Source organism: Taurulus bubalis, assembly GCF_910589615.1.
Source record: "Taurulus bubalis genome assembly, chromosome: 15".
NCBI classification, from domain to species: Eukaryota; Metazoa; Chordata; class Actinopteri; order Perciformes; family Cottidae; genus Taurulus; species Taurulus bubalis.
Genome location: NC_136603.1, coordinates 3711250 through 3735978, shown reverse-complemented (window position 1 = coordinate 3735978; position 24729 = coordinate 3711250). Strand labels below are relative to the sequence as shown.

At 43.9% G+C, this 24729-nt stretch overlaps 1 protein-coding gene across 1 annotated transcript; it reads right to left on the bottom strand.

Annotated features, from left to right (window-relative positions):
• Window positions 1-415: 415 nt before the first annotated feature.
• LOC306747984 (alpha-2Db adrenergic receptor-like) lies at window positions 416-6138 on the bottom strand (the record flags this gene model as incomplete). Its single annotated transcript, XM_079231094.1, has 2 exons — window positions 416-1552; window positions 5839-6138. The coding sequence occupies 2 exons, from the start codon at window positions 6136-6138 to the stop codon at window positions 416-418; spliced, it is 1437 nt and encodes a 478-aa protein (XP_079087220.1).
• Window positions 6139-24729: the final 18591 nt, after the last annotated feature.

Genomic DNA, 24729 nt, shown 5'->3' with positions numbered 1-24729 from the left:
GCCGGCGCGCTGCAGCTCGCATCTCGACGCTCCGCGGGGACAGAGTTCACAGCCCTGCAGCCATTTCCCTCTAATTAACATTCAGACTTCGGCAAAAAAAAAGTCGCCCGTGTAACGTTGAAATGTTATTGCATCAAGGAAGCAGAGACACCTGCACGCGCAGCATCCATGTGTCGTGATCATCTTCCTCTGGCTCGATCGCGCTGGAATAGAAAGTGATTATTTCATAAATGAATGAGCAGAATATTGAATAATAAATCAATACGCAGGCTGTGTGGCAAGCCCTTTAATGTCGGTATGACAGCACAGTGGAAAACAGGATTAAAACTGTGTGCGCACACACACGTTTGCGTTTGACCGGGTGTCAAACACACACACACACACACACACACACACACACACACACACAGACATCTTATGTTCCCTTACGAGTCTGGAATATAATCTTCTTGAAGGCCTTCCGGAAGTCTCGGTTGAAGATGGTGTATATGATGGGGTTCAGGCAGCTGTTGCAGTATCCGATCCAGAAAAACAGGTTGAAGAGCGAGTCGGGGATCGTGCACTTGTCTCCGCAGACGGCTTGGAGACTGTAGGTGAAGAAGAACGGGAACCAGCAGAGGACAAAAACCCCCATCACCACCGCCAGCACGAACGTGAAGCGCTTCTCCCGCATTTGCGCCACTTTGTTTTTGGACTGCGCCGTCCGCCTGCTGCGCACCGGCAGCGGGGACGGCAGCAGGAAGTGGTGGGAGCAGTTCTCGGACGACGCCCACGAGATGGAGGCGCAGGACGGGGGAGGATGCGGGGGCGGCTTCAACCTGTTCGAGGCTCCTCCCTCCGCGTCCTCTGCTTTCACGCCTCCGCCGGCTCTCCTGGGGAAGCGGAGCGCCGAGGAAAACGAGGAGGACGCCTTGACGTCGGCCTCGCAGCTCCTCTCCTCCAGGTCGATGTCGTCCAGCTCTCCTCTCCTGCTGCTGCTGCTGTCCACGTTGGAGGAGCTGTGGCGGTTGGCGGGCAGCGGGCTCTCCAGCTCGTACCGGGATTCCCCGACGCCCGAGCAGCCGCCGCCGCCGCCTTTCCTCTGGCAGGCCCCGGCCTTGCCCTCGAAGCAGGTCTCGGACTGCGACGGCTGCCGCTCCACCACGTTCTTCGCCACGAACACGGTGGAGGCCCGCTGCTTGGCGACGCGGTAGATCTTGCAGTACACGAGGATCATGATGACGCCCGGGGCGAAGAAGGACACGACGCAGGAGGAGAGGATGTACCACGTCTGGTTGTTGAGGAGACACTCGTCGCCCCCGGTGCCCTCCTCTTTCTGCGTCATGAGGAGCGGCGGCGAGGAGATGACGATGGAGATGAGCCACACGACGCTGATCATGAATTTGATCCGCTTGGGCGTCCGCTTGCGGTTGTAGCTGACGGCTTTGGTGACGGACCAGTAGCGGTCGAGGCTGATGGCGCACAGGTGGACGATGGAGGAGGTGCAGAAGAGGACGTCCAGAGCCAGGTAGAAGGAGCACCAGGTGGACCCAAAGTACCAGTAGCCCATGACCTGGGGGGAGGAGGAGAAGCCAATTAAAACATGTGGAGAGAAGGAGAAAATGGCCTGAAGTTCATTTCACCTCATAATAACAAAGCAGTCAATATCTCATTACAGCAATGTGGACCGCAACTGTATTTATTTTGTGGGGAAAAAGCTCTCGATAAGCTCAGCCCCTCCTCCCTCGGAAAAATAGTTTAGAGCCGGCAATCTTTTCACAGCTGCCAGAAACTGTGAAATATCCATCCTGTGCTCTGCAGTCAGGAGGTTTTCCTGCTCTGCTTTCCTCTGGCAGCGGACGCAGAAGTAAATATTGGACTTTCTCGGCTGCAGAGCAACATTTGGACGACCCTGCGTTCGCTTCTCTGGGAGGATTTAACTCCCAGTTTATGGTTTTGGAGACGTTAAATGAGCATCTGCCGACGTTCCGATGGAGTTTCGATCACCGCTTAAGCAATGGATTGATTTAACAACAATTCTGATCATCAATGAATCTTAAATGAAATTCTCTGGTTCCACCGTCTTATATTCATCGCTTTGATGTCATTCAATTAATATACACATTGCCAGGTTCTTTTTTACAAGAACACATAACATTAGGATCCTTTATATTTGATTATTAAATATATATCCTGAGTTGTCACAGTTTCTCTAAAATGATCCCTTTGATGTAACCGCCTGACGTTTCTTTTATCTCATCGGCTGAAATATTGATCACGTTGATATCAATTCATCTGTAATGAGCTAATATTGAAGATTTCTCCGTTTGTTCTGTTGGTGTTTCTGACTGCTGGTCAGTCTAGACAAGCAATCTGGAAGAAGTCACCTCAGCTTGAACTTGCATTAAATAATTAATCAGCAAGAGAAAGAAAACAGCAGCATGCTCACCTCAGAGCGGCTTTAACTTCAACGTATCCTCAACAAACATCTCCTCTGAAGACGAGTTATCCCCGCGGTGTTTAGGCAACCGGGACTTGGTGAGGTTGAGGAAAGATTGTGGTTTTGGGTTGAAGTAACTATCGAAGCCGCTCGAGACACGAACAGCGGGTTTTATATCAATTACAATGCTAACGTTTGCATGCTAACATGCTCACAGTAACGTTCCCTTCCCTGTCTCGCTTTATATTAGTTATTATTTATTCTTACATTGTTGTATTATATACACTACCATTCAAAAGTTTGGGGTCACTTAGACATGTCTTTATTTTTCAAAGAAAAGCACTGTTAAGATAGCATTAAATTAATCAGAAATACACTGTACATTGTTATGTGGTAAATGACTATTCTGGTTTTTAATGAAACATCTACACAGGTGTATAGAGGCCCATTTCCAGCAACTATCACTCAGTGTTCTAATGGTACATTGTGTTTGGGTATTGCATAGAAGAATAATGGATGACTAGAAAACCCTTGTGCAATTATGTTAGCACAACTTAAAACAGTTATGCTGGTGAGAGAAGCTGTAAAACTGGCCTTCCTTTGAGCTAGTTGAGTATCTGCAGCATCACATTAGTTGGTTCCATTATACTCTCAAAATGGCCAGAAAAAGAGAACTTTCATGTGAAACTCTCCAGTCTATTCTTCTTCTTAGAAATGAAGACTATTCCATGCAGGAAATTGCGAAGAAACTGAAAATGTGTCTAGTGTACATATATACAACTTTCTTTTATCCACAATTTTTCTGTGTTGTTGCTTCCATTATTATGGTAATATTGTTCGTATAATTGATTTCTACCTCTCACAATGCAATTGTGTGTTTCCCTTTTATCTCTGCATCCTCATGCGCCTCAGTCCGTCTGTTCACTCTTCTGGCAAAAGCAAAATAAAAGCAGTTGAACTAAAGTTCTCACAGAAGCGAGGTCGTGATCGCCGTCTTAGTTTTAGCGCGTTAGCACGCTGACATTTTATAATTAGCACTAAACGCAACAAAATGGGAATGGGGTTATTTCTTCTTCAGGTATTTGTGAGATGAAACGTCTGAGGATCACCGGGAACACGAATGTCTGGACAAAAATATGTCGATTCATGCAAGAGCCGTCTAGATGTCCGCCGCTGACCTCCCTCCAGCCGAGCCACCGGCAGGACCAACAAATCTGACTAATCATTTAGGAAAATAATTAGGTTATTAGTTGCAGCCCATTTTCCCGCTGCAGATGGAGATTTACCGTGACTTGCAGCAGTAGAGGAATGTAGCTGCTCTGGGTCTGAACGAGACTGCAGTGGAAATGTCTTTGTTTGTTTCTTTGCTTTGCAGAAAAGCCATTCATGTAATGACTTCCATCATTTAGGTGGAATTATAAAGCCAACAGCCCATTAGCCGTAATACTGAGGAGGAAACGGATAGGACAATGAACCAGAAGGACTAGGAGGACCAGAAGTCATCAAGGCGGTCTGCGTTGTGAACAAAAAAACAAACAAACGCGTGTGAATAAAAAGTGAAAGAGCAACCTGGATGAACCTGAGTGCAGCAGACAGAGTGTCTGATGTCTGATGCAACACAGGAGAGGCTCCGGGTAGATTTCAAGTATTCACGGCCGATGAGAAGCAGTGAGCTGTTGTTACCGGGTGCAGAAGAGGAAGTCAGGGAGGAAGCATCGCCTAGTAGACGAGCACCAAATGTAAGGAAGGAAAACGTGGAATTAAATCGTCTAGACCCTAGAATTCAAGATGTTCTGTTTCCTCCAACAGAGATAAGCATCCCAATTTGAGGAAATTTATTTAACATTCAACAAATAAATTAAAGCAATAAATGAACGTTTCTGCAAACGGTACCGGCCTTGTGTTCCCTGTCAACTAGGCGATGCTCATTGGAGTTACAGTGTAAACGAAATGAGTTGGTTTCTTTTACATGTTCAAACGTTTTTTGATCTGTTCCAGACGGCCTTCACCGGACTGTGACCATGAAGTGGACGTAGTCACCATGACGTCACCCATTGATTTGTGAACTGAGGTTTTCAATTAGGCATTTTGATGCCTGCCATCTTGTTTTTTGGCGTCGCCATCTTGGTGTTTTTTTCTTTTTGTAGCCAGAAGTCACACGAGAGGGTAGAGCTACAACCAACCGCTGAAATAGGAAAAAACTACAAAAACTCTACAAATAACTCCCAGACTGAACAACACCGTGGTAGCGACCTTGTAGCCCCGCCCCCTAAAGTGTCCCCTGCTTTATGGTCTGTTTGACCATAATTTACTAAATGAACATCATGCTGTATTGAAGAAGACTTGAAACTAGAGATTGAGACAAACTCATGTTTACAATGTTTACTGAGGGAATACATCAAGAGAGAAGTAGAGTCATTTATATAGACTTCTATACAACCAGGGGAGTCACCCCCTGGTGGTCAGTAGAGAGAATGCAGCTTTAACACATGAAACATAGTCTTCTATACAACCAGGAGTCGCTCCCTGGTGGTCAGTAGAGAGAATGCAGCTTTAACACATGAAACATAGTCTTCTATACAACCAGAGGAGTCGCCCCCTGGTGGTCAGTAGAGAGAATGCAGCTTTAACACATGAAACATAGTCTTCTATACAACCAGAGGAGTCGCCCCCTGGTGGTCAGGAGAGAGAATGCAGCTTTAACACAAGAAAAATAAACTTCTATACAACCAGAGGAGTCGCCCCCTGGTGGTCCGGAGAGAGAATGCAGGTTTAACACATGAATCATATACTTCTATACAACCAGAGGAGTCGCCCCCTGGTGGTCAGGAGAGAGAATTAACTTTTTAATGAACTTCAGCATTGGCTTCACTTTCAGAGGTTTACACCTGGGTGCTGAGTGCTCCTTTGTTGGTGGTGTAGTCCTTTAAACTTTCTAAAATACACAAATTTCACCATATTTTGTTCTTCTCAGAAGAAGAGCAGCAGCAGGAAGAGGTGGAGTTAGGTGACGTTTTAACTTGTTGGATGGACCTTAGTGATGCTTAAAGCAGCTGTGTGGCTCAGCCGGTGCACCACTTTGGTCCAGACTGAAATATGTCAATTATTGGACGAACTTGTGCTTGACTGCGTGTCTGTTTCTGTATCATTAGGCTGACATTTTCTTGGATGGATACAAATGTAGCACCAATATTCCTGGACCCCAGAGGATGAGCCCTAATGCTTAGTCTTAAAATAGTCATCAAATGCAATCTATCGTCTGTGGTTTTGTTGTCTTAACTATTCCATGAATTTGTCCAATACTTGTTTTTTTCCGGACAGTAATCACGACAGCCTCACTGGTCAGACTGAACCCTCTCCAGATGTTCTATCTGCATTTACATTACCAACGTGGTCAGATCACATCTCCGTTTCCTCACCTCGTTGGCCAATGAGAAGGGGATGACCAGCGTCGCCACCAGGATGTCCGCCGAAGCCAGGGACACCAGGAAGAGGTTCTGAGGCGGCCTCAGGGCTCGGCTGGTGAAAACCGCCACCACGACCAGCACGTTGCCCACCACGGTCCCCAGGATGATGACCGTGACCACCAGCACGATAAGCACCGACGCCACCTGTGAGTGAGGAGGCAGGGGAGGAGATCTCGGCGAGGAGGAGGTCTGGTTGACGCTCTCCAAAGAAGAGTTTGTGGCCATCGCCGTGAATACATCCGATAAGTCCATGCTGGGGAAAGGTCCGGCGTTATGATGCCCCCATCTTTTGATTGGACTCCAGTGCGTTCACTGCAGACAGGTTGTCTTCATGCCAGTCAGTGAGAAGAAGAAGAAGAAAGTAACAAATGAGAAGAGGAATGAGAGAGGAAAAAAGGGATGAAGCGTCTCTTTGGTTACAGAAAAAAAACGTCAAATTATATCCTTCACCAGCTTCAAAATATCCGATTTTTAATCTCTCAAAAAAAAAAAAAAACGCACAGGCATGTCTTAAAATCCTCACAGCGTCACAGCCAGGTCCAGTATTTCATCAGGTTGTGTCTAAAAACATGCCTCTTTGTCTCGAGCAGGATTTGCATGATTTAAGTTTAAAAAATAAAAGTCGTACCTATTAAACTGTCCATTCAAAAGCACATCTGAGCCCAGAGGTTGACAGACTGGCCTACTTATCCCCAATGAGATGCACGGGAATAGAGACGCATGTCCATGAGCAAGTTGGAGCGCGGACAGAAACCCTATCTGAGCGGCGCGGCGCCCTCATGCTGCCGCTCTCCGGAACAGATCAATGTGGCAGAAAGAAAAGGACTGAAAAGTAGAGAGGAAACAGACGAAAAGAAGAAAAAACAGACTGAATGGGAAGAAGAGGAGGACGAAGAGGAGGACGAAGAGGAGGACGAAGAGGAGGACGGAACAGAAAACAAAAGAGGTGAGAAAAAGAAAAACAAGACGTCCTCACTTTCATGCGTGTCGACTTCGTGCTGAGTGACACTGCTGCTGCCGCCGCTGCTCACTGATTCTCCACTGCTGGAAACGAGGAGGAGGAGGAGGAGGAGGAAGAGGGAGGGAGGGAGGGAGGGAGGGAGAGAGGAGAGAGAGGAGAGATGAAAGGAAAGAGTAGGAGATACATGAAGAGGAGAGAAGGCTTGAAGGAGAAGAGGATTTGAGAGAGGAAAGAGAAAGGCCAGGAAAATGAGAAATGAGAGAGATGGAGGATGAAAGGAGAGATGAGAGAGAAGTATTAGGAGAGGAGGAGAGGGCACTATGAGAGAGTGGGAGGACGAGGATGGAAGGAAGAAAAAATACAACAAGATGGGAGGAAAGAGGAAAACAAGAAAAACAAGAGGATAAATGAAGAGGAGGAAGGCGCTACGAGAGAGAGTGGGAGGAGAGATACAGGGACGACAAGTGGAAAGGAAACGAAAAAGAGGAAAGGGAGGAAGAGGAGATGAGCAGGGGTGAGGGAGGAAGAGGTAGATACAAAGAAGACAAGAGGAGGTTAAAAAGAGGTGAAGAAAGAGGAAAAGGGAAAATGAGACGAGAGGAGATTGGACAAGGTGAGGAAATGAGGTTATACGAGGATGGGGAAGAGGAGAGGGAACAAGGATAGAGGACAAGAGCAAAAGGAGAGGGAAGAATTAAGGAAAGAAAACCGGGGTCGCGGAGAAGAAAAGTAAAATGAGATGGCAGGACATGATGAGAGAGAAGGGGTGAGGAGAGGAGAGAGAAAATAAAAGAAAGAGAAAGGAGACTGGACAGAGCAATACAGGGGAGGAAACAAGTGTAGAGGAAAGGATAGGACAGGAAAAAAGAGAGGAAATGAGGAACAGGAGAGAAGAGGATGTGGAGGAGAGGAAGCTGTAATGTATAGAGGTGAGGAGGAAAAAAAGGAAGGAAGGAAGGAAAGGACTGCAGAGGAAACAAGGAACAGGAAGAGAGGAAATGAAAGTTACAACGCGTTATGAGGAAAGGATGAGAAGGAGAGGAAACTGATATATAGAAAGGAGAGGAAAAGGAGGAAATAAGGAATAGGAGAGAAGAGGATATGGGAGGACAGGAACAGTGAGAGAAATGAGGAAGAAGAGAAGAGAGCAGAAAAAATAGAAAAGGAAAGAAAAAAGAGGACAGTAGAAGAGAGGAAACAATGATGGAGGAGAGGAAATGAAAGGTAAAGCTAACTACAACTGAAAGGAAAGGAAGAAAGGACAACGTAGAGAAAGAGGAAACAAAAAGAGATTAGATTGAGAGCAAATGAAAGAAAGCTGCTAAAACAGAATCAACTTTTCCGTGATCACCGATCAATTCCCATTTATTCCGAGATGAGTGGAGCGGAACCGAGAAACATTTATTTATTTATTTATTCCTAATCGGGCTGATGCTCTTAAATCCGTCCGCCTGGCGCTGAGCGATGTCGTGTCGCTCGCCGCACGCCTTCCATGGCGGCTTTTAGGAGGCTGCAGACCTCTTAAAAAAAACACGTCACAAGAAGCCCACGTGACATGAATCCAGGCTGGGGAAGTAATCCCATGATGCCGCGGCCCGTAGGCACACTTAGCGGTATCGGATATGTTTATATAATTGTGATGTACGTACAGTGTTATCTTCCCACTGTACTCGCTGGATAAACATCAACACGCCGCCCTCGGGGTTCACACCGCCGGGCGTGACGTTCAGAGCGGTTCATACAAACCAAAGAGCATTCGAGGCTTCGGGTCGGTGGGAAGAAGGAAAAACAACAACACACACGTCGGGGCGATTGAGTTAGAGGTTTGTGAGGTGATGATAATGAGAGACTAACGGGATGAAAGATGAGATGATCGTCTCGTAAACAAAGGGCATCGTCTCTGGAAGATACAGGAAGGGAGAGGAACTCTCAGAAACATCACGTGTTGAAATCCAACTGAAGTGTTTCAGGCCTAGACGGTGTGTGTGTGTGTGTGTGTGTGTGTGTGTGTGTGTGTGTGTGTATATGTGTATATATATATATATATATATATATATATATATATATATATATATGTATATGTATATATGTATATGTATATATATATATATATATATATATATATATATATGTATATGTATATATGTATATATATATATATATATATATATATATGTATATATATATATATATATATATATGTATATATGTATATATATATATATATATGTATGTATATATATATATATGTATATATGTATATATATATATATATGTATGTATATATATATATATATATATATATATATGTGTATATATATATATATATATATATATCTCAATTGGACATGGTCGCCATCTTGGCTTTCAAGATCATCAAGACATTTTTAGGCGACCACAAATGTTAAAATTAACTTCCATGAACTGATAAACACACTGTGAAAGGTTAAAGTTGTGACAAAGACAATCTTGACTTTTTGCAACCGGTGTAACACATGAAGCATAGACTTCTATACAACCAGAGGAGTCGCCCCCTGGTGGTCCGGAGAGAGAATGCAGCTTTAACACATGAAGCATAGACTTCTATACAACCAGGAGTCACCCCCTGGTGGTCAGTCGAGAGAATGCAGCTTTAACACATGAAGCATAGACTTCTATACAACCAGAGGAGTCGCCCCCTGGTGGTCAGGAGAGAGAATGCAGCTTCAACACATGAAGCATAGACTTCTATACAACCAGGAGTCACCCCCTGGTGGTCAGTCGAGAGAATGCAGCTTTAACACATGAAGCATAGACTTCTATACAACCAGGAGTCACCCCCTGGTGGTCAGTCGAGAGAATGCAGCTTTAACACATGAAGCATAGACTTCTATACAACCAGAGGAGTCGCCCCCTGGTGGTCAGGAGAGAGAATGCAGCTTCAACACATGAAGCATAGACTTCTATACAACCAGGAGTCACCCCCTGGTGGTCAGTAGAGAGAATGCAGCTTTAACACATGAATCATAGACTTCTATACAACCAGAGGAGTCGCCCCTGGTGGTCAGGAGAGAGAATGCAGCTTTAACACATGAAGCATAGACTTCTATACAACCAGAGGAGTCGCCCCTGGTGGTCAGGAGAAAGAATGCAGATTCAACACATGAAGCATAGACTTCTATACAGCCAGAGGAGTCACCCCCTGGTGGTCAGGAGAGAGAATGCAGCTTTATCACATGAATCATAGACTTCTATACAACCAGAGGAGTCGTCCCTGGTGGTCAGGAGAGATAATGCAGATTTAACACATGAAGCATAGACTTCTATACAACCAGGAGTCGCCTGTAGACAGAAAGAAATACCAAGTATGTTGCAAATGAATTGGTCCCAACACTTACACGCAAAATAGAGTGCAGTAAAGTAAATGCCTTCATTCATTATGCAGCATGACTCAATTTAGAATAAAATTAATTATATCATTGGATGATGATTAGTGATCCATTGATTTTAATCATTTTATCATTTTAATGGTGCAGCTGGAAACTGTGAAGCTCAATTGAATCACTTCATGTACTGCTGTGAGTGTTAAAAACAAGTATGAACTGAAGTATCAGATTAAATCTGTTGACAAGTATTTATATTATTGATATATATATATATATTGAATCTGCCAGGATATTAGGGAGTTACCAAATACATGTAGGAAAAATGGAGAAATTCAAGTTGAAGGAGGTGAGAGATGTGGGCGGGTCAATGTTGTACAGATAGCAGACAGGAATCCTCCAGGAAACGGATACTAGCTTACAAGAATGCAAGGAAGTACACTTACTAAGTTTCGTCTGAGTGGATAAGATAATGATCTGGAGAGGACTGGAGGAAAGCCGGGGTTGATGTACTGTTGATGAGTAGACTGCTGACAGGTGTGGGCAGAGCAGAGAGAGCTGGTGACCTGATAGATTCGAGGATAACTCATTGTCATAATGCAACACATGGTTGGGTAACAAAATGCAGTCAAAACATGACAAACAGAAGAAAAACAGAAGCACATTCCTGTGCATTTTATTAATTATTTACATGAGGAATAATGTTAACGGCTGCAAAAAAAAACTAATTCTCTGGCATCAAAAATTCAACATTTCCACTTCATCCGTCAACTTTGACTGATGTTTGAGCACCGAGCATCTTTGATGTAGACACAGAGTCCGCCTGCTAACCAGAGTGTGTGGATGAAGCATTACGTTTTTGCATTTTACTCATTCACTCGATTCGCTACGCTTCTTAATGTGACAACTCCACTGCTCGTTTTAGTCGTTAATGTGAAACCTCACCTCAGTGATCTCTGCTTTATGGTCTGTTTGATTCTAAATGACCATAGTTTACTAAATAAACTAGAGATTGAGACCATAAACATGTTTACAACGACTCCTCTGGTTGTATAGAAGTCTATGCTTCATTTGTTAAAGCTGCATTCTCTCTCCTGACCACAAGGGGGCGACTCCTCTGGTTGTATAGAAGTCTATGCTTCATGTGTTAAAGCTGCATTTTCTCTCCTGACCACCAGGAGTTGACTCCTCTGGTTGTATAGAAGTATATGCTTCATGTGTTAAAGCTGCATTCTCTCTCCTGACCACCAGGGGGTGACTCCTCTGGTTGTATAGAAGTCTATGCTTCATGTGTTAAAGCTGCATTCTCTCTACTGACCACCAGGGGGTGACTCCTCTGGTTGTATAAAAGTATATGCTTCATGTGTTAAAGCTGCATTCACTCTACTGGCCACCAGGGGGCGACTCTTCTGGTTGTATAGAAGTATATGCTTCATGTGTTAAAGCTGCATTCTCTCTCCTGACCAACAGGGGGCGACTCCTGGTTGTATAGAAGTATATGCTTCATGTGTTAAAGCTGCATTCTCTCTCCTGACCACCAGGGGGCGACTCCTCTGGTTGTATAGAAGCATATGCGTTGTGTGTTAAGCTGCATTCTCTCTACTGACCACCAGGGGGTGGCTCCGCTGGTTGTATAGAAGTATGTGAAGGCTCTACTTCTCTTGATTTATTGATTTATTCCCTCAGTAAACAGACGTGTGTTTAACACAAAACCTGTTCGTGGGATCAATCAATTGTTTCGTTGACAGTAAGAAATCACCAGACTTATCATTTAATTGTGGTTTGTGTTGATGTTGTTTTCACAGCTGCTTACAGACATGATTTATTATCGCCTTATTATGGTGAAACAAACAATTTCCATCCCACACAGATAGCAGACAACACAATCATTTAGAGGCAGGTCTGGCTCCCGGATCAATCCTGATCAAATGGTCGTCGTGTCTCCTACATCTGAAGGAAGCGTCTCTTCCCAGCTAGAAGAGGCTGAAAGGAGATTCTGGGTTGGAACACTCCTGATTCATTTATTTAAAAGGATTTAGTTTGGACGAGGAGTCCTCCCTCAGCTAACTTTAGCTCGTGTGTAGGTGATGCCAGAGGCGCTGATGGATCCGTCCGGTACCGGCACACTGGGCCTGTGTCGGGACGCGTTTCAGTCGGTGGGCTAGAATACAAAACCTCTTCATTTTTGGGTTGCCGAAAAACATGCGCGGCTCGAACTTGAGCTGCGGAGGAGTTGGAAGAAAGTGTGTGAGGATTTACTCCCGAGAGGTTTCAGTGGATGGGAAAAAGGGCCTTGCTCAAGGGCACATGAGTCTTATATTTTGTGGGAAGAGAGAGAGACTGATCCCCTCCCCTCCTTTCTCTCTCCAGACTCCGACCCAGAGGACGGATCCAACAACAGTCTGCTTGAAAGCCTCGAAGGAAACCTTTCTGCGATTAGTTTTCATTATATTAAAATAATGTGTGCAGCTGTACTAGAAAACGTTCAGTCTAATTCTGATTTAGAGTCTGTCTCGCTCTATTTAGTCCGCCACTAATTCTATGGTTTAGTTCAGTCTTCTCACAAACAAAATACAAAGAGTAAACACTGAACACGACACAACCAAACAGAACCTAGAACCTAAAGGCAGAGCCGACGGAGAGGCCGTTATATTGATAACACTGTGAGAGTAGCCTTCAAAAGTATTACGTTTTGAACTGCTTTGGTGTTCAGTGTAGAACGAATGAGTATTATCTTACAAAAGAAAAGACCTGATATCATATGCAGAGTGAGTGTTGTGTTGAATAAAATTAAAGGAAAAGACAAACAAAGGACGGTGATAGCTGATTATTCAATTTGAATAGATTGATAATAAAAAAAAAAGAATGAATCAGAAATGTGTTGCTCCCAGATTATATAAAAAGCGGCCAGAGAAAATGTGGAGGTGTTATTGAAGGAAAGATTTCTGCTCCTTCATCCGCCCTGGAAGTTGAAAGTTTCAGAAGAGGAAACGGAGGAGAAGCGTTGCCGCCACGGCAACCGACGAGCCACTCTGAAGCTCCACTGAGCTGCTGCGCTTTTTGGGAAAACAGCTCGAATCCTGTTTGACAGCTCTGCGGCAAATACCAAAAAAAAGAAAATTTGAGCTCAAAACCCAAAGGAGAGAAAAAGAGAAAAAAACTACTCCATTTTCTATTTTTTTTTTCACTTAATAGCCTGGAGAGTGAGGCGAGGGGTGACATCTGAAGACCCTCTGAGTGAGTCACACCTCCGACTGATGGAGAAGAGAGAGAGAGCAGATGAACACAGTCAGAGTTAAACAGAAGGAGAGAGGCAGAGGGCCAATACGATACCTCTTCAGGCTATCGGGTCCAAAGACCAGACGGGGAACTTCTGTCTTTGAATATCAACGAATACAGAAGCTCAGTCATAGAATATAAATTACAAAGAGGAGGAAGCGCTTCGTGTGGGATTTCTTTTTAATTCACAAATACGTGTCGGAATGATCCCGGCGGTTGTTTTACAGACGAGGTGGGTCGGAGGTGAACGTGTGAACAGCGCTTCCTTCGTATCTTTGACCCTCTGAAGGTCGTGTACAGAAGGGGTCATCCACTCTTCTCCCAGGGCCGTAGGCTTTTAAATGAGTTTAATTGTCATTTATTTGAGACTAATTATTGTATTTTTACTAACATACAATATGAATGTTTTGTTTTACTAATAACACATGGGTACTCCTTCATAATAACTAGATGCCTAACTAGTGTGAGTTATTTTGCTTAGTGAAGATTAGTTTTAGTTCCTTTAAGTTCCTTCTTGGAGGCAAAGTTGGAACCAGGCGGCAACGACGCGGAAGTGTCTTGAAACTTGCATTCGCTCTGATGTCCATTAGGGGGCGACTCCTCTGGTTGTATAGAAGTAAATACTTCATGTCTTAATGCTGCATTCTCTCTACTGACCACCAGGGGGGCAACTCCTCTGGTTGTATAGAAGTATATACTTCATGTCTTAAAGCTGCATTATCTCTCCTGACCACCAGGGGGCGACTCCTCTGGTTGTATAGAAGTCTATGATTCATGTGATAAAGCTGCATTCTCTCTCCTGACCACCAGGGGGTGACTCCTCTGGCTGTATAGAAGTAAATACTTCATGTCTTAAAGCTGCATTCTCTCTACTGACCACCAGGGGGCGACTCCTCTGGTTGTATAGAAGTCTATGCTTCATGTGTTAAAGCTGCATTCTCTCTACTCACCACCAGGGAGCGACTCCTCTGGTTGTATAGAAGTCTATATAAATAAACATTGTAAACATGAGTTTATGTCTCAATCTCTAGTTTCACGTCTTCTTCAATACAGCATGATGTTCATTTAGTAAATTAAGTCACTACTCCACATTCCAAATATGGGCACTCCGGGCATTTGTTGCCGAAAAACAACAACATAGCGATGCCCGTTTTATTTTTATATATATATATATATATATATATATATATATATATATGGATTTCTCCTCAAGGGAAACAGCTAATCTCCTAAACTGTAGGGGTTTGAAGCTTGAGAAAAGGTTAAACCCTGCGTCCGTTCTCACCTCTGCTCCCCTGGTCGGGCCCTCGCCCCCCCTGGTCGGGCCCTCGCCCCCACTGGTCGGGCCCTCGCCCCTCCTGGGAGCTTTCAGGCTCTGAAGCGCACCGACCCCTTTAATCTGCTGCTGTAACGCTTCCACCCTTCTGCTTTCAGGATTTAATTCCAGCTGTTTGATCCCGACTACAGGGATTTGCTCCCCTTGGCATTGGGGTTGAGGTCAGGTTCTCTCACGCCAAACTGGGAAAGCCCTCCTTTATGGAGCGGGCTGTGTGCACAGCGGAGCGTTTTCAGCAGAGCTCTGTCGTAAAGCGGCTCTCCAGAGACACGAGTACGCCTTCGCTTCACCTCGAGAACAGCAGAGAAACAGCCTGCTAGTGAACTTGTGTAGTTGTGCTGCTCCTGAAGCTCCTTTGCTGTGTTTCACGTCTCCATTCGGTGATGAGTGATGTTAACCACAATGTTTTACCTCAAGTTAACAAATAAATAAACAAAAATGGTTCCTATACTGCTATAAAACAATGTGTTTTTATTAGACGACGGAGAGACGAAGGTCCCCTCAAACCGGAGACGATCGGTCGGTCAGCTCCCCCTGAAGTCTGGCTAACCTTTCAATAAGCCAATTTCACCAAGCACACAATTGAATGACAAGTATTGGGATGGGCATCATGAGGGTTGGATAAATACATTTCTTATCAATACCGCCTGTAATCGGATTAAAGAACAGGCCTACCAGGGGCCAAACAGGTTTGGGGCCTGAAGTTAGTAACATTTATCGTTTGCGAAGTCACAAATGCAAAATATTTCGCATTTTTGAGGAGTGTATTCGTCATATCCAGGTGGTTTCTGAAAGACGACGGCAACACGGAAGTGCATTCTCTCTCCTGACCAGCAGGGGGCGACTCCTCTGGTTGTATAGAAGTCTATGCTTCATGTGTTAAAGCTGCATTCTCTCTACTGACCACTAGGGGGTGACTCCTCTGGTTGTATAGAAGTATATGCTTCATGTGTTAAAGGTGCATTCTCTCTACTGACCACCAGGGGGTGGCTCCTCTGGTTGTATAGAAGTCTCTGCTTCATGTGTTAAAGGTGAATTCTCTCTACTGACCACCAGGGGGCGACGCCTCTGGTTGTATATAAGTATATGCTTCATGTGTTAAAGCTGCATTCTCTCTCCTGACCACCAGGGGGTGACTCCTCTGGTTGTATAGAAGTATATGCTTCATGTGTTAAAGCTGCATTCTCTCTACTGACCACCAGGGGGCGACTCCTCTAGTTGTATAGAAGTATATGCTTCATGTGTTAAAGCTGCATTCTCTCTACTGACCACCAGGGGGGGACTTATCTGGTTGTATAGAAGTCTATGCTTCATGTGTTAAAGCTGCATTCTCTTTACTGACCACCAGGGGGCGAATGCTAATGTTGCTCCATACAACATATCTTACCTTTATAAGGTATATCAGTGTACAGAAAAAATATCATATCATGAACAATACAACCAAACTAATTCCCCTATTTAAAATATATATATATATATATATATATATATATATATATATATATATATATATATATATATATATATATAGTATAATATACAAGGTAGCAAAAAAATACAAAATTATGTCCAGTTTCTTAAAATTCCACAGAAACCTCTCGACATCGGCTTGAATTAGATCCACCACACGTTATGTAAAAATGAAATGGGTCATTTTAAAAGCTGGTTGCCTTAACACCAGGAGCCAATGCCAGCAGTTGAGATTTAATAAAAATGTAATTATGACTGTTGTGTAATTAATCAGAGCACATGAGGCCAAAGCGGCTCTTAAGTCACCACATGACCGGCTGCTGACAAACAGGGTAGCAATTAAAAGGCTATTTTTTATTGATTTAGTATTATTGAGTTTGGCGCAGCATTAAAACACACCAGAGATTACAAGCTTCAGATAAACACTGAGGGGAGAATAAACGGAGACACGTCAACACGTCTGTTTATTCTGTTTCCTCTTCTTCTGTCGGTGCTTCATTGCTTTGGAGAACACAACAAAGAAACTGTTTTTTGTTGTCATTTTGAAAGGATGAACTGGTTTAATGAGACGCTTTCCAGCAGCTCCAGTCTCTGAATGTTCGACAACCCAGAATCTACTTTTTAGTTCCTAAAAGGACTTCTCCTCTCCTTGTTGAGGAAACCTCACGTCCTTCCTTCTCCTCTCCTTCTCGTGGAGGAAACATCCCGTCCTTCCTTCTCCTCTCCTTGTTGAGGAAACCTCACGTCCTTCCTTCTCCTCTCCTTCTCGTGGAGGAAACATCCCGTCCTTCCTTCTCCTCTCCTTGTTGAGGAAACCTCACGTCCTTCCTTCTTTCTCCTCTCCTTCTTGTTGAGGAAACCTCACGTCCTTCCTTCTTTCTCCTCTCCTTCTTGTTGAGGAAACCTCACGTCCTTCCTTCTTTCTCCTCTCCTTCTTGTTGAGGAAACCTCACGTCCTTCCTTCTTTCTCCTCTCCTTCTTGTTGAGGAAACCTCACGTCCTTCCTTCCTTCTCCTTGAGGAAACCTCACGTCCTTCCTTCTCCTGGAGGAAGCATCACGTCCTTCCTTCTCCTCTCCTTCTCGTGGAGGAAACATCACGTCCTTCCTTCTCCTCGAGGAAGCATCATGTCCTTCCTTCTCCTTGAGGAAACATCACGTCCTTCCTTCTCCTCTCCTTCTCCTCGAGGAAGCATCATGTCCTTCCTTCTCCTCTCCTTCTCGTGGAGGAAACATCACGTCCGTCCGTCCTTCCTTCTCCTCTCCTTCTCCTGGAGGAAATCTCACGTCCTTCCTTCTCCTCTCCTTCTCCTGGAGGAAACCTCACGTCCTTCCTTCTCCTCTCCTTCTCCTGGAGGAAACCTCACGTCCTTCCTTCTCCTCTCCTTCTCCTCGAAGAAGCATCATGTCCTTCCTTCTCCTCTCCTTCTCGTGGAGGAAACATCACGTCCGTCCGTCCTTCCTTCTCCTCTCCTTCTCGTGGAGGAAACCTCACGTCCTTCCTTCTCCTCAAGGAAGCATCCCGTCCTTCCTTCTCCCCTCCTGCGTTTATAACCAGCAGCTAATTACATCTAATGACTTCTGGTGTGTGGAGGAGGTTCACAAGGCGATCTGGGGCCACGTGAAGAACAATAAAGGAATGCAGACGAGGTCGGACTCTGAGGGCCAAGTTGCAACTTTTCTTTTCAGTGAGACTTTTGTGACCAGCTAAACACGTTTCATTTCCTGTGAAGCCTTCACAATAAGAGTCTTCACGAGACATTTTTTATTAAAGAATGAACGCTGACAAAGCGCAGATGATTCTGTGATGAGCACATTCAATTCCTTGTACATTTTTCACAATAAAAGTCCATTGTTTTGCTTCTTTCTCTTACTTGCTGCTGTTTTAGAAGACTTGTTTTTATTGATGAATAGCCCCCAACAAAGCTTTGTTTAATTTGTGACAAACATGTTCAATGTTTTCAAAATAAAAGTCCCTCATTATTTGTGCTGCTCACTCTTCCTCGCTGCACTATTAGACTTGTTTTATTAAAGAATCGCTGAACAAAACTACTAATTTGGTGGATCTTTCCTATACATTTTTCACAATAAAAGCCCCTTGTTATTTTTATTGCTAACTCTACCTCCTTGTCGTATCACTTGTCGACTCATTTTATTGAAGAATGGCCGCTGACAAAGCAGCGATAGTTATGTGATGAGCACATTCAATTTATTGTAATTTTTTCTCATTTTTTCTTAGTCTTCCTCACTGCAGTTTTAGAACATTTCATTTCTTCTAAATGAAAATCAGTGCTCTGCTAATTCAATGACAAACACATTTTATTTCCCATACATTTTTCAAAATAAAGGTCCACCAACAATTCTTTCTTGCTGCTCACTCTTCCTCCCCGCAGGATCAGACTTGTTTTGTTGAAGAATGGACGCAAAAAAAGTAAAAATAAAGTTCCGCTAATTCTGTGATAAACAAATGTATTGTAAATTCTGCAACATAAAAGTCCACCATTATTTTTGCAGTTCACTTCCTCCCTGCATTAATAGAATAATTGTTTCATTGAAGAATAGCTGCTAATGAAGCTCCGCTCATTTGACGTTGAACGCATTTTCCTACAAATTCTTCACAATAAAAGTCCCCCGAATTTTTTTTTATTCGAAAGGTTTTTATTTTGAAGTAGCAAAATCAGGAAAATATTGTTGTTGTTTTTTTGTCAGTAGTAACTAAAAAGGATGCATCATGCAGCACGTGGTCTGACAGACTTGACAGTTTATGCGTCCAGGCGTTGAAAAGAAAAGCGTAACCACGACTTAAGTTCACAAGATGCACGAACATGATTAGTTGATGAAATCTGTAACATCTGTGTCACGTGACCGATGCCTGTGGAAGACTACACTGTGTTTATCTCCACCGTCTGCGCCACCGAGCAGAGTCCGTCCTCCTCATGTAGGATCAGCAGCTCTCCGACCGCCTGCTGCCCGTGGACCACAATGCACTGCTCCGCGCCCTCCGAAATAACCACCTCCACCAGCCCCGACCCCGCGGGCAGCGAGCTCTCCGTGGACAGGCCGTCTGCATGGACGTAGACGACATGCTGGATGTCGCCCGGGGCCTCCTCGTCTCCTCCCTCCTCGTCTCCTCCCTCCTCGTCTCTCGAGGTCTCGGTTCCTCTCCTCGCCTCCTTTTCCTCCCCTTTTCCCCGCCCCCTTTTCTGCCTCACTTGACCCTCATCTTTCTCTTCTTCCCCCCGAGGGAGCGAGCTCTTCTTCGGTCGGCCTCGTGTCGGCTTCGGGTGCACCGCCTCCGCCTCCTCCTCCTCCTCCGCCTCCTCCGCCTCCTCCTCCGACTCCTCCTCTCCGTGTCCTTTCTCCGCCTCCTTCACCTCCTCCTGGGCTCCTCCCTCAGTCCTGTGCTGCGTCTGGTGCCTCAGCAGACTTTGTCTCAAGGTGTATGAAGCGCCGCAGTGACAGCTGTACGGTTTCTCCGTCAGGTGGGACGACTTGATGTGTCTCCGCAGCTTTGTGGCCAACGTGTAGCCTGAGAGGAAAAACAAACACAAATCTATTGAGAACATTAAAAAAAATCAACAATCCATAAAACAGTATTCTGTTTTTTTCTTTTAAGATCTTAAAGGCTTCTCTGCAATTTTCTTGACCTTTAAAAAATTGTATTTTCAATTTATAAATATTTTTTTATTTCTTTATGTTCATTCATGCTCTTGGAAGATTTTTAAAACATCTCTCTGTAAATTGTTTCATTTGTTTAAAATGATTTAGTTCTAGAAATAAATACAAAATGTTGTCATGTGTTTACCACTTGTTGTTGTTTTCACTTCGTATCAAACCAACAAATTTAAACAGTCTGTTGACACTTTCTTAAATCTTTAAAAACACAAACATATCATTTAATAAAACATTTTTTTAAAGGCTTTGTAATTTCCTAAAGAAGATGGTCACTGTAGTTCTAAACGAACATAATTCAGTTGTTGGGGACTATTTTCTGCGGAGGATGAATCCACATTCGGTTCTCGTGATTTTTTGGGCCAACAATGAAGCTCTTTGGCTCAGAGGGAGAAGATGTATCACACACTACTTTGACGACAATAAGAAAACTGTAGAATATCCTTCAAGCTAAATTCTTTGTAAACTGCCTCAGTGCACGAATTCTGCTATAAAAATTCAGTTGCGTTTAACTGTTCACGATTAAAATTCTGTCATCATATTTGAAATAAATAAAAGGCCATCTGTGCCCGTCAGTCAGTCAGGAGTCTCAAACGAGTTCATCAATAATGCAAAACTACTGAAGTTTTCTAAAATGTTTTCAACTCGTAATCGTCAGTTTGTCGTCTGCAGAACGAGAACATCTGCAGTCTGACGGAGACGGACGACCACGATTGTTCTTCTCGTGGCCGAGGGGCTTTTTTATTGACGGAGTTGGTCTATTTCAATAAAAATTTTTTTAAAAAAAATCACAAAATAATCTCTTTTCCATTCTTTGACAAAATAGCTAAATCTCAATCGCGAGAGCTTTGTGCAAACAGTGTGACGAGACTTAATTATCTTACTCTAACGGCGCGTTAAGATCTCACACAAGGAATAGCTAATGAAGTCATTCAGATGTGTGGATGTTCTCAGGTATGCATGGTGCTGTTGGATGGCTGCTTTGTTTCTGAAAGGTGAAAAGTGCAACGTTGGAGTCTGGTGAACGGTGACTGCCCTCTACTGGTGATTAATACAGGTGCGCCTGGATTGACGAACATTGTTAATATTGATTCTTAATCAATAGAAAGTCAGCATTATATTGTGAAAGCACAAATAAACACCATGATGATTGATCTGATTGTGATATATATATATATATAAAAAAATGTTTTTTATGGTTTATTTGATAAGGGGACAGGGCACATTAATAAAAACATTTCGGTTAAATGTGCCAAGGTTAGCCAAGAGGCTATTCTCCCTCTGTAGTCCCGAAAGAATATTAAAAGATGGAGCTGCAGCATTCAATAGATACACAGCTCCTTGTTTCAGTTGTTAACATAGATTTCCTGTTTCCCTTCACTCTCACTAGTGTTTTAAAAACGTCTATTTTTGACTTTTGACGGACGTAAAAACGGATATTGGACTTACGTTATAAAGAATGTCATGTGGCCTAAAAACATGACTTGTTCTGTGTCTGCCGGTTGGAACGCGTTCACCAACTTTATGAGTCGACACCGCAGCCACAAAATGAGTTAATGCGGGGGTTTTTTGAGCAGATTTTTAAAACGTTCTCCTGCTGCAATAATCCCAGTGCTGAGGACCGGGGTGCTGAGGGGGATTCGGCATCCCAAATGGGGAAGAGAGATTAAACCCCCTTTGGTCCCCGGCCAATTTCCTCCCTTGATATTTGACTTTTAAAACCACGTTCTCACCTTTCCCGCAGACCGGGCAGCGGTGGGGTCTCTCTCCGGTGTGCAGCCTCTCGTGGGACTTCAGGCTGTGCGGGTCCCTCAGGGATTTCCCACAATAGCTGCAGAGGAAGCCGCCGCCCGTGTGGGAAAACATGTGCCGGCGGAGGTCTGGTTTCTGGGAGAAGCTCTGGTTGCACTCGCCGCAAGAATACGGCTTCACCCCGTTGTGGGTCCTCAAATGAGACTCCAGGTTCCCTGAGAGACGAACAGGCGGACAGCTTTTAGAGACAGTCGGGAGTTCACACTTCTGTCATTGGTTTTAATAACGTGTGAAAGACTCGGTTCTCTCACTAAATTGATGTTGTCACTTTGACGAATGAAAACATACAAATTGTGGGAATTGATCACAGCAGGAGGCTGGATCCTCTCAGAGCTCCCAAAACAACTTGTTATAAATACATAAATAATCACGTAGATGAGCCCACGTTCTGTTTTCTGTGTCTCACGATTTAAGGGATACTTTGACATTTGGTGGAAGACGAGAGAATCAATGTTCATTTCATAGCTTTGTGTGTTTGGTGAAGAGGAAACAGTGAGCTCTAACTTCCTTAATTAGATGTTTGTGTTTGCATCATGAGAATTTATGACCAACAACAGCTGACACAGTTAAATGTATAATCAAGACATCTTGACGACCTGTCAATCACCTTGTAGCCCCGCCCTAAAGCATACCCTGCCTTATGGTCTATTTGACTCTAAACAGATCATAATGTATAAATCAAGAAAGAAGTAGTCATTTTCTCATAGACTTCTATACAACCAGAGGAGTCGTCTCCTCGTGGAGAGGAGAGAAAAGGCAGCTTTAACACATGAAGCATTGACTTCTATACAACCAGAGGAGTTGTCCCCTGGTGGAGAGGAGAGAAAATGCAGCTTTAACACATGAAGCATAGACTTCTATACAACCAGAGGAGACATCCCATGGTGGTCAGGAGAGAGAATGCAGCTTTAACACATGACGCATAGGCTTCTATACAACCAGAGGAGACATCCCTGGTGGTCAGTAGAGATAATGCAGATTTAACACACGAAGCATAGACTTCTATACAACCAGAGGAGTCGCCCCCTGGTGGACAATATAAATAATGCAGGTTTAAGATACTCGGGAGAACCGGAGGTTGCCGCCGCCGTCTCTTTTATGTTACTTTTTTAATGTTTTCCGTGTTTTTTATGTTACTTGTACGCTGCCATCTTGGCCAGAGCCCCTTCGGAAATGTAAAATGTAACATCTCAATGGGATTTCCCCGGCTAAATAAAGGTTAAATGAAATACAAACGTGCTCTCCAGTTCCAGTTCAGCTCAATTGATTCATGCCTTCATACGTTCACGTCTGAGCGACCGGCCGGCCTTCAACAACGTACTGACCACAGCAGCATTATCCAACTGAGCACACCTGTCTAGAAGCCTGTTGCAGCTCCTCAGGGGCTCTGACGTTACCTTTCTGACTGAAGCACTTCCCACAGTGCTGACAGACGTGAGGTTTCTCTCCCGTGTGAAGCTTCATGTGGTTCCTCAGAGAGCCGGAGTTCGCCAGCAGCTTCGGGCAGAGCGTACACTGCACCTGAGGGAGGGAGGCGGAAGAAAAGACTAAATCAAAATACAGCGTGTCGTTTTCTTTCTCTCTATTCGAATGCCTTAAGTTCAAACTGCTGTTGCAGGAGAAAAAAAATAAAAAAAGAGAGACCTGCATGCAAATTTAAAGACGTTACGTGACAGGTTTTTTACATTGGGCTGAGCGGTGCAGACAGTAACACAATCTGTGTTTAAAAGTCTGAAATAGCAGCCGGGGAAATGAGGAGGCATAAGCCATTTCAAAAGGCTCTTGATTTACAGCAGAAATAGATTAATTAGGCTGCTTACTGTCCTTCTTATTAAAACAGCAATAACTGGAAAATGTCACCGCACACGAGTGAACAAGCACTTAAAAGTGAACCAGTGTTTGTTTTTGTAAACAAGCACAAGTTATAATGTATTCATATTTTATTCTCAATGTGTACTCGTAAGTGTGTTGCATGTATTTCCTTCCTCATAAAACATTTATGGAGCCTTTTAAGGTTTTTGTTTCCAGGGTTGCTGCCGTCTACTATATTATACTATATTATGTTAATATGTTACAGATTTGAGGGCTGCCAATAACTAAAAAAACAATGAACACATTTATTTTATTATTAATAATAATAATTAATTAATTAACCGTATGAATTATTAATTATACATTACATTTAACAAACAAACATTTAATTCCGGTTCATCTTATTTTGACAAACCGTCTCTGTGATCGTATAATGTGGCACAAAACTAACCCGCTACCCCTGAAATATTAAATAAAAGATGATATAAAAATATCCTCCCCATATTCTTACAGCACACTTGCCCATTTGATCAAAAACGATAGAAAACATTTGATTTTGGTCTCTAAATAAATGCTTTTTGTAAAGTTTTTTTCTCTTACTCCAACTAACAAAACAAATGTACCTGCTGCAGATCAATAAAGGTTTATCTTATCTAATGTTGCCGTTGCCATACATCAGTAGAATCTGTAGATCCGTGGACCACGGGGTCCTTAGTCCTCACCTTCGGAGGCTGAGAGTAGATCCTCCTGCTGCAGTGGAGGAGGCGGTGGATGCGCAGCGAGGGCCGTCGAGCGAACGCTTTGCCGCAGTGCTCGCAGACGTAGGGTTTCTCCCCGGTGTGCAGCACCAGGTGCTCCTTCAGGTCCCGCTTCAGGCCGTAGGTCTTCTCGCAGAGCGGGCAGGAGAACGGGCGCTCGCCGCGGTGACTCATCTGCAAAGAACACCGCTATTATCTTTGAGGGCGAGACGTGTTATCGCCGTACTGATGCTGTTGCTTCTCACTGGGATGAGTCGGTGAGTAAGCTCGTGGTCATCAAGGGAGCACTGAGTACAAAAACACACACCCACTGTTTAAAAAAAGCCACCAGTGACGTTTGTCTGAGGCCATTTAGCTGTCAAGTCTTTGTTGGTTTGTTTCGG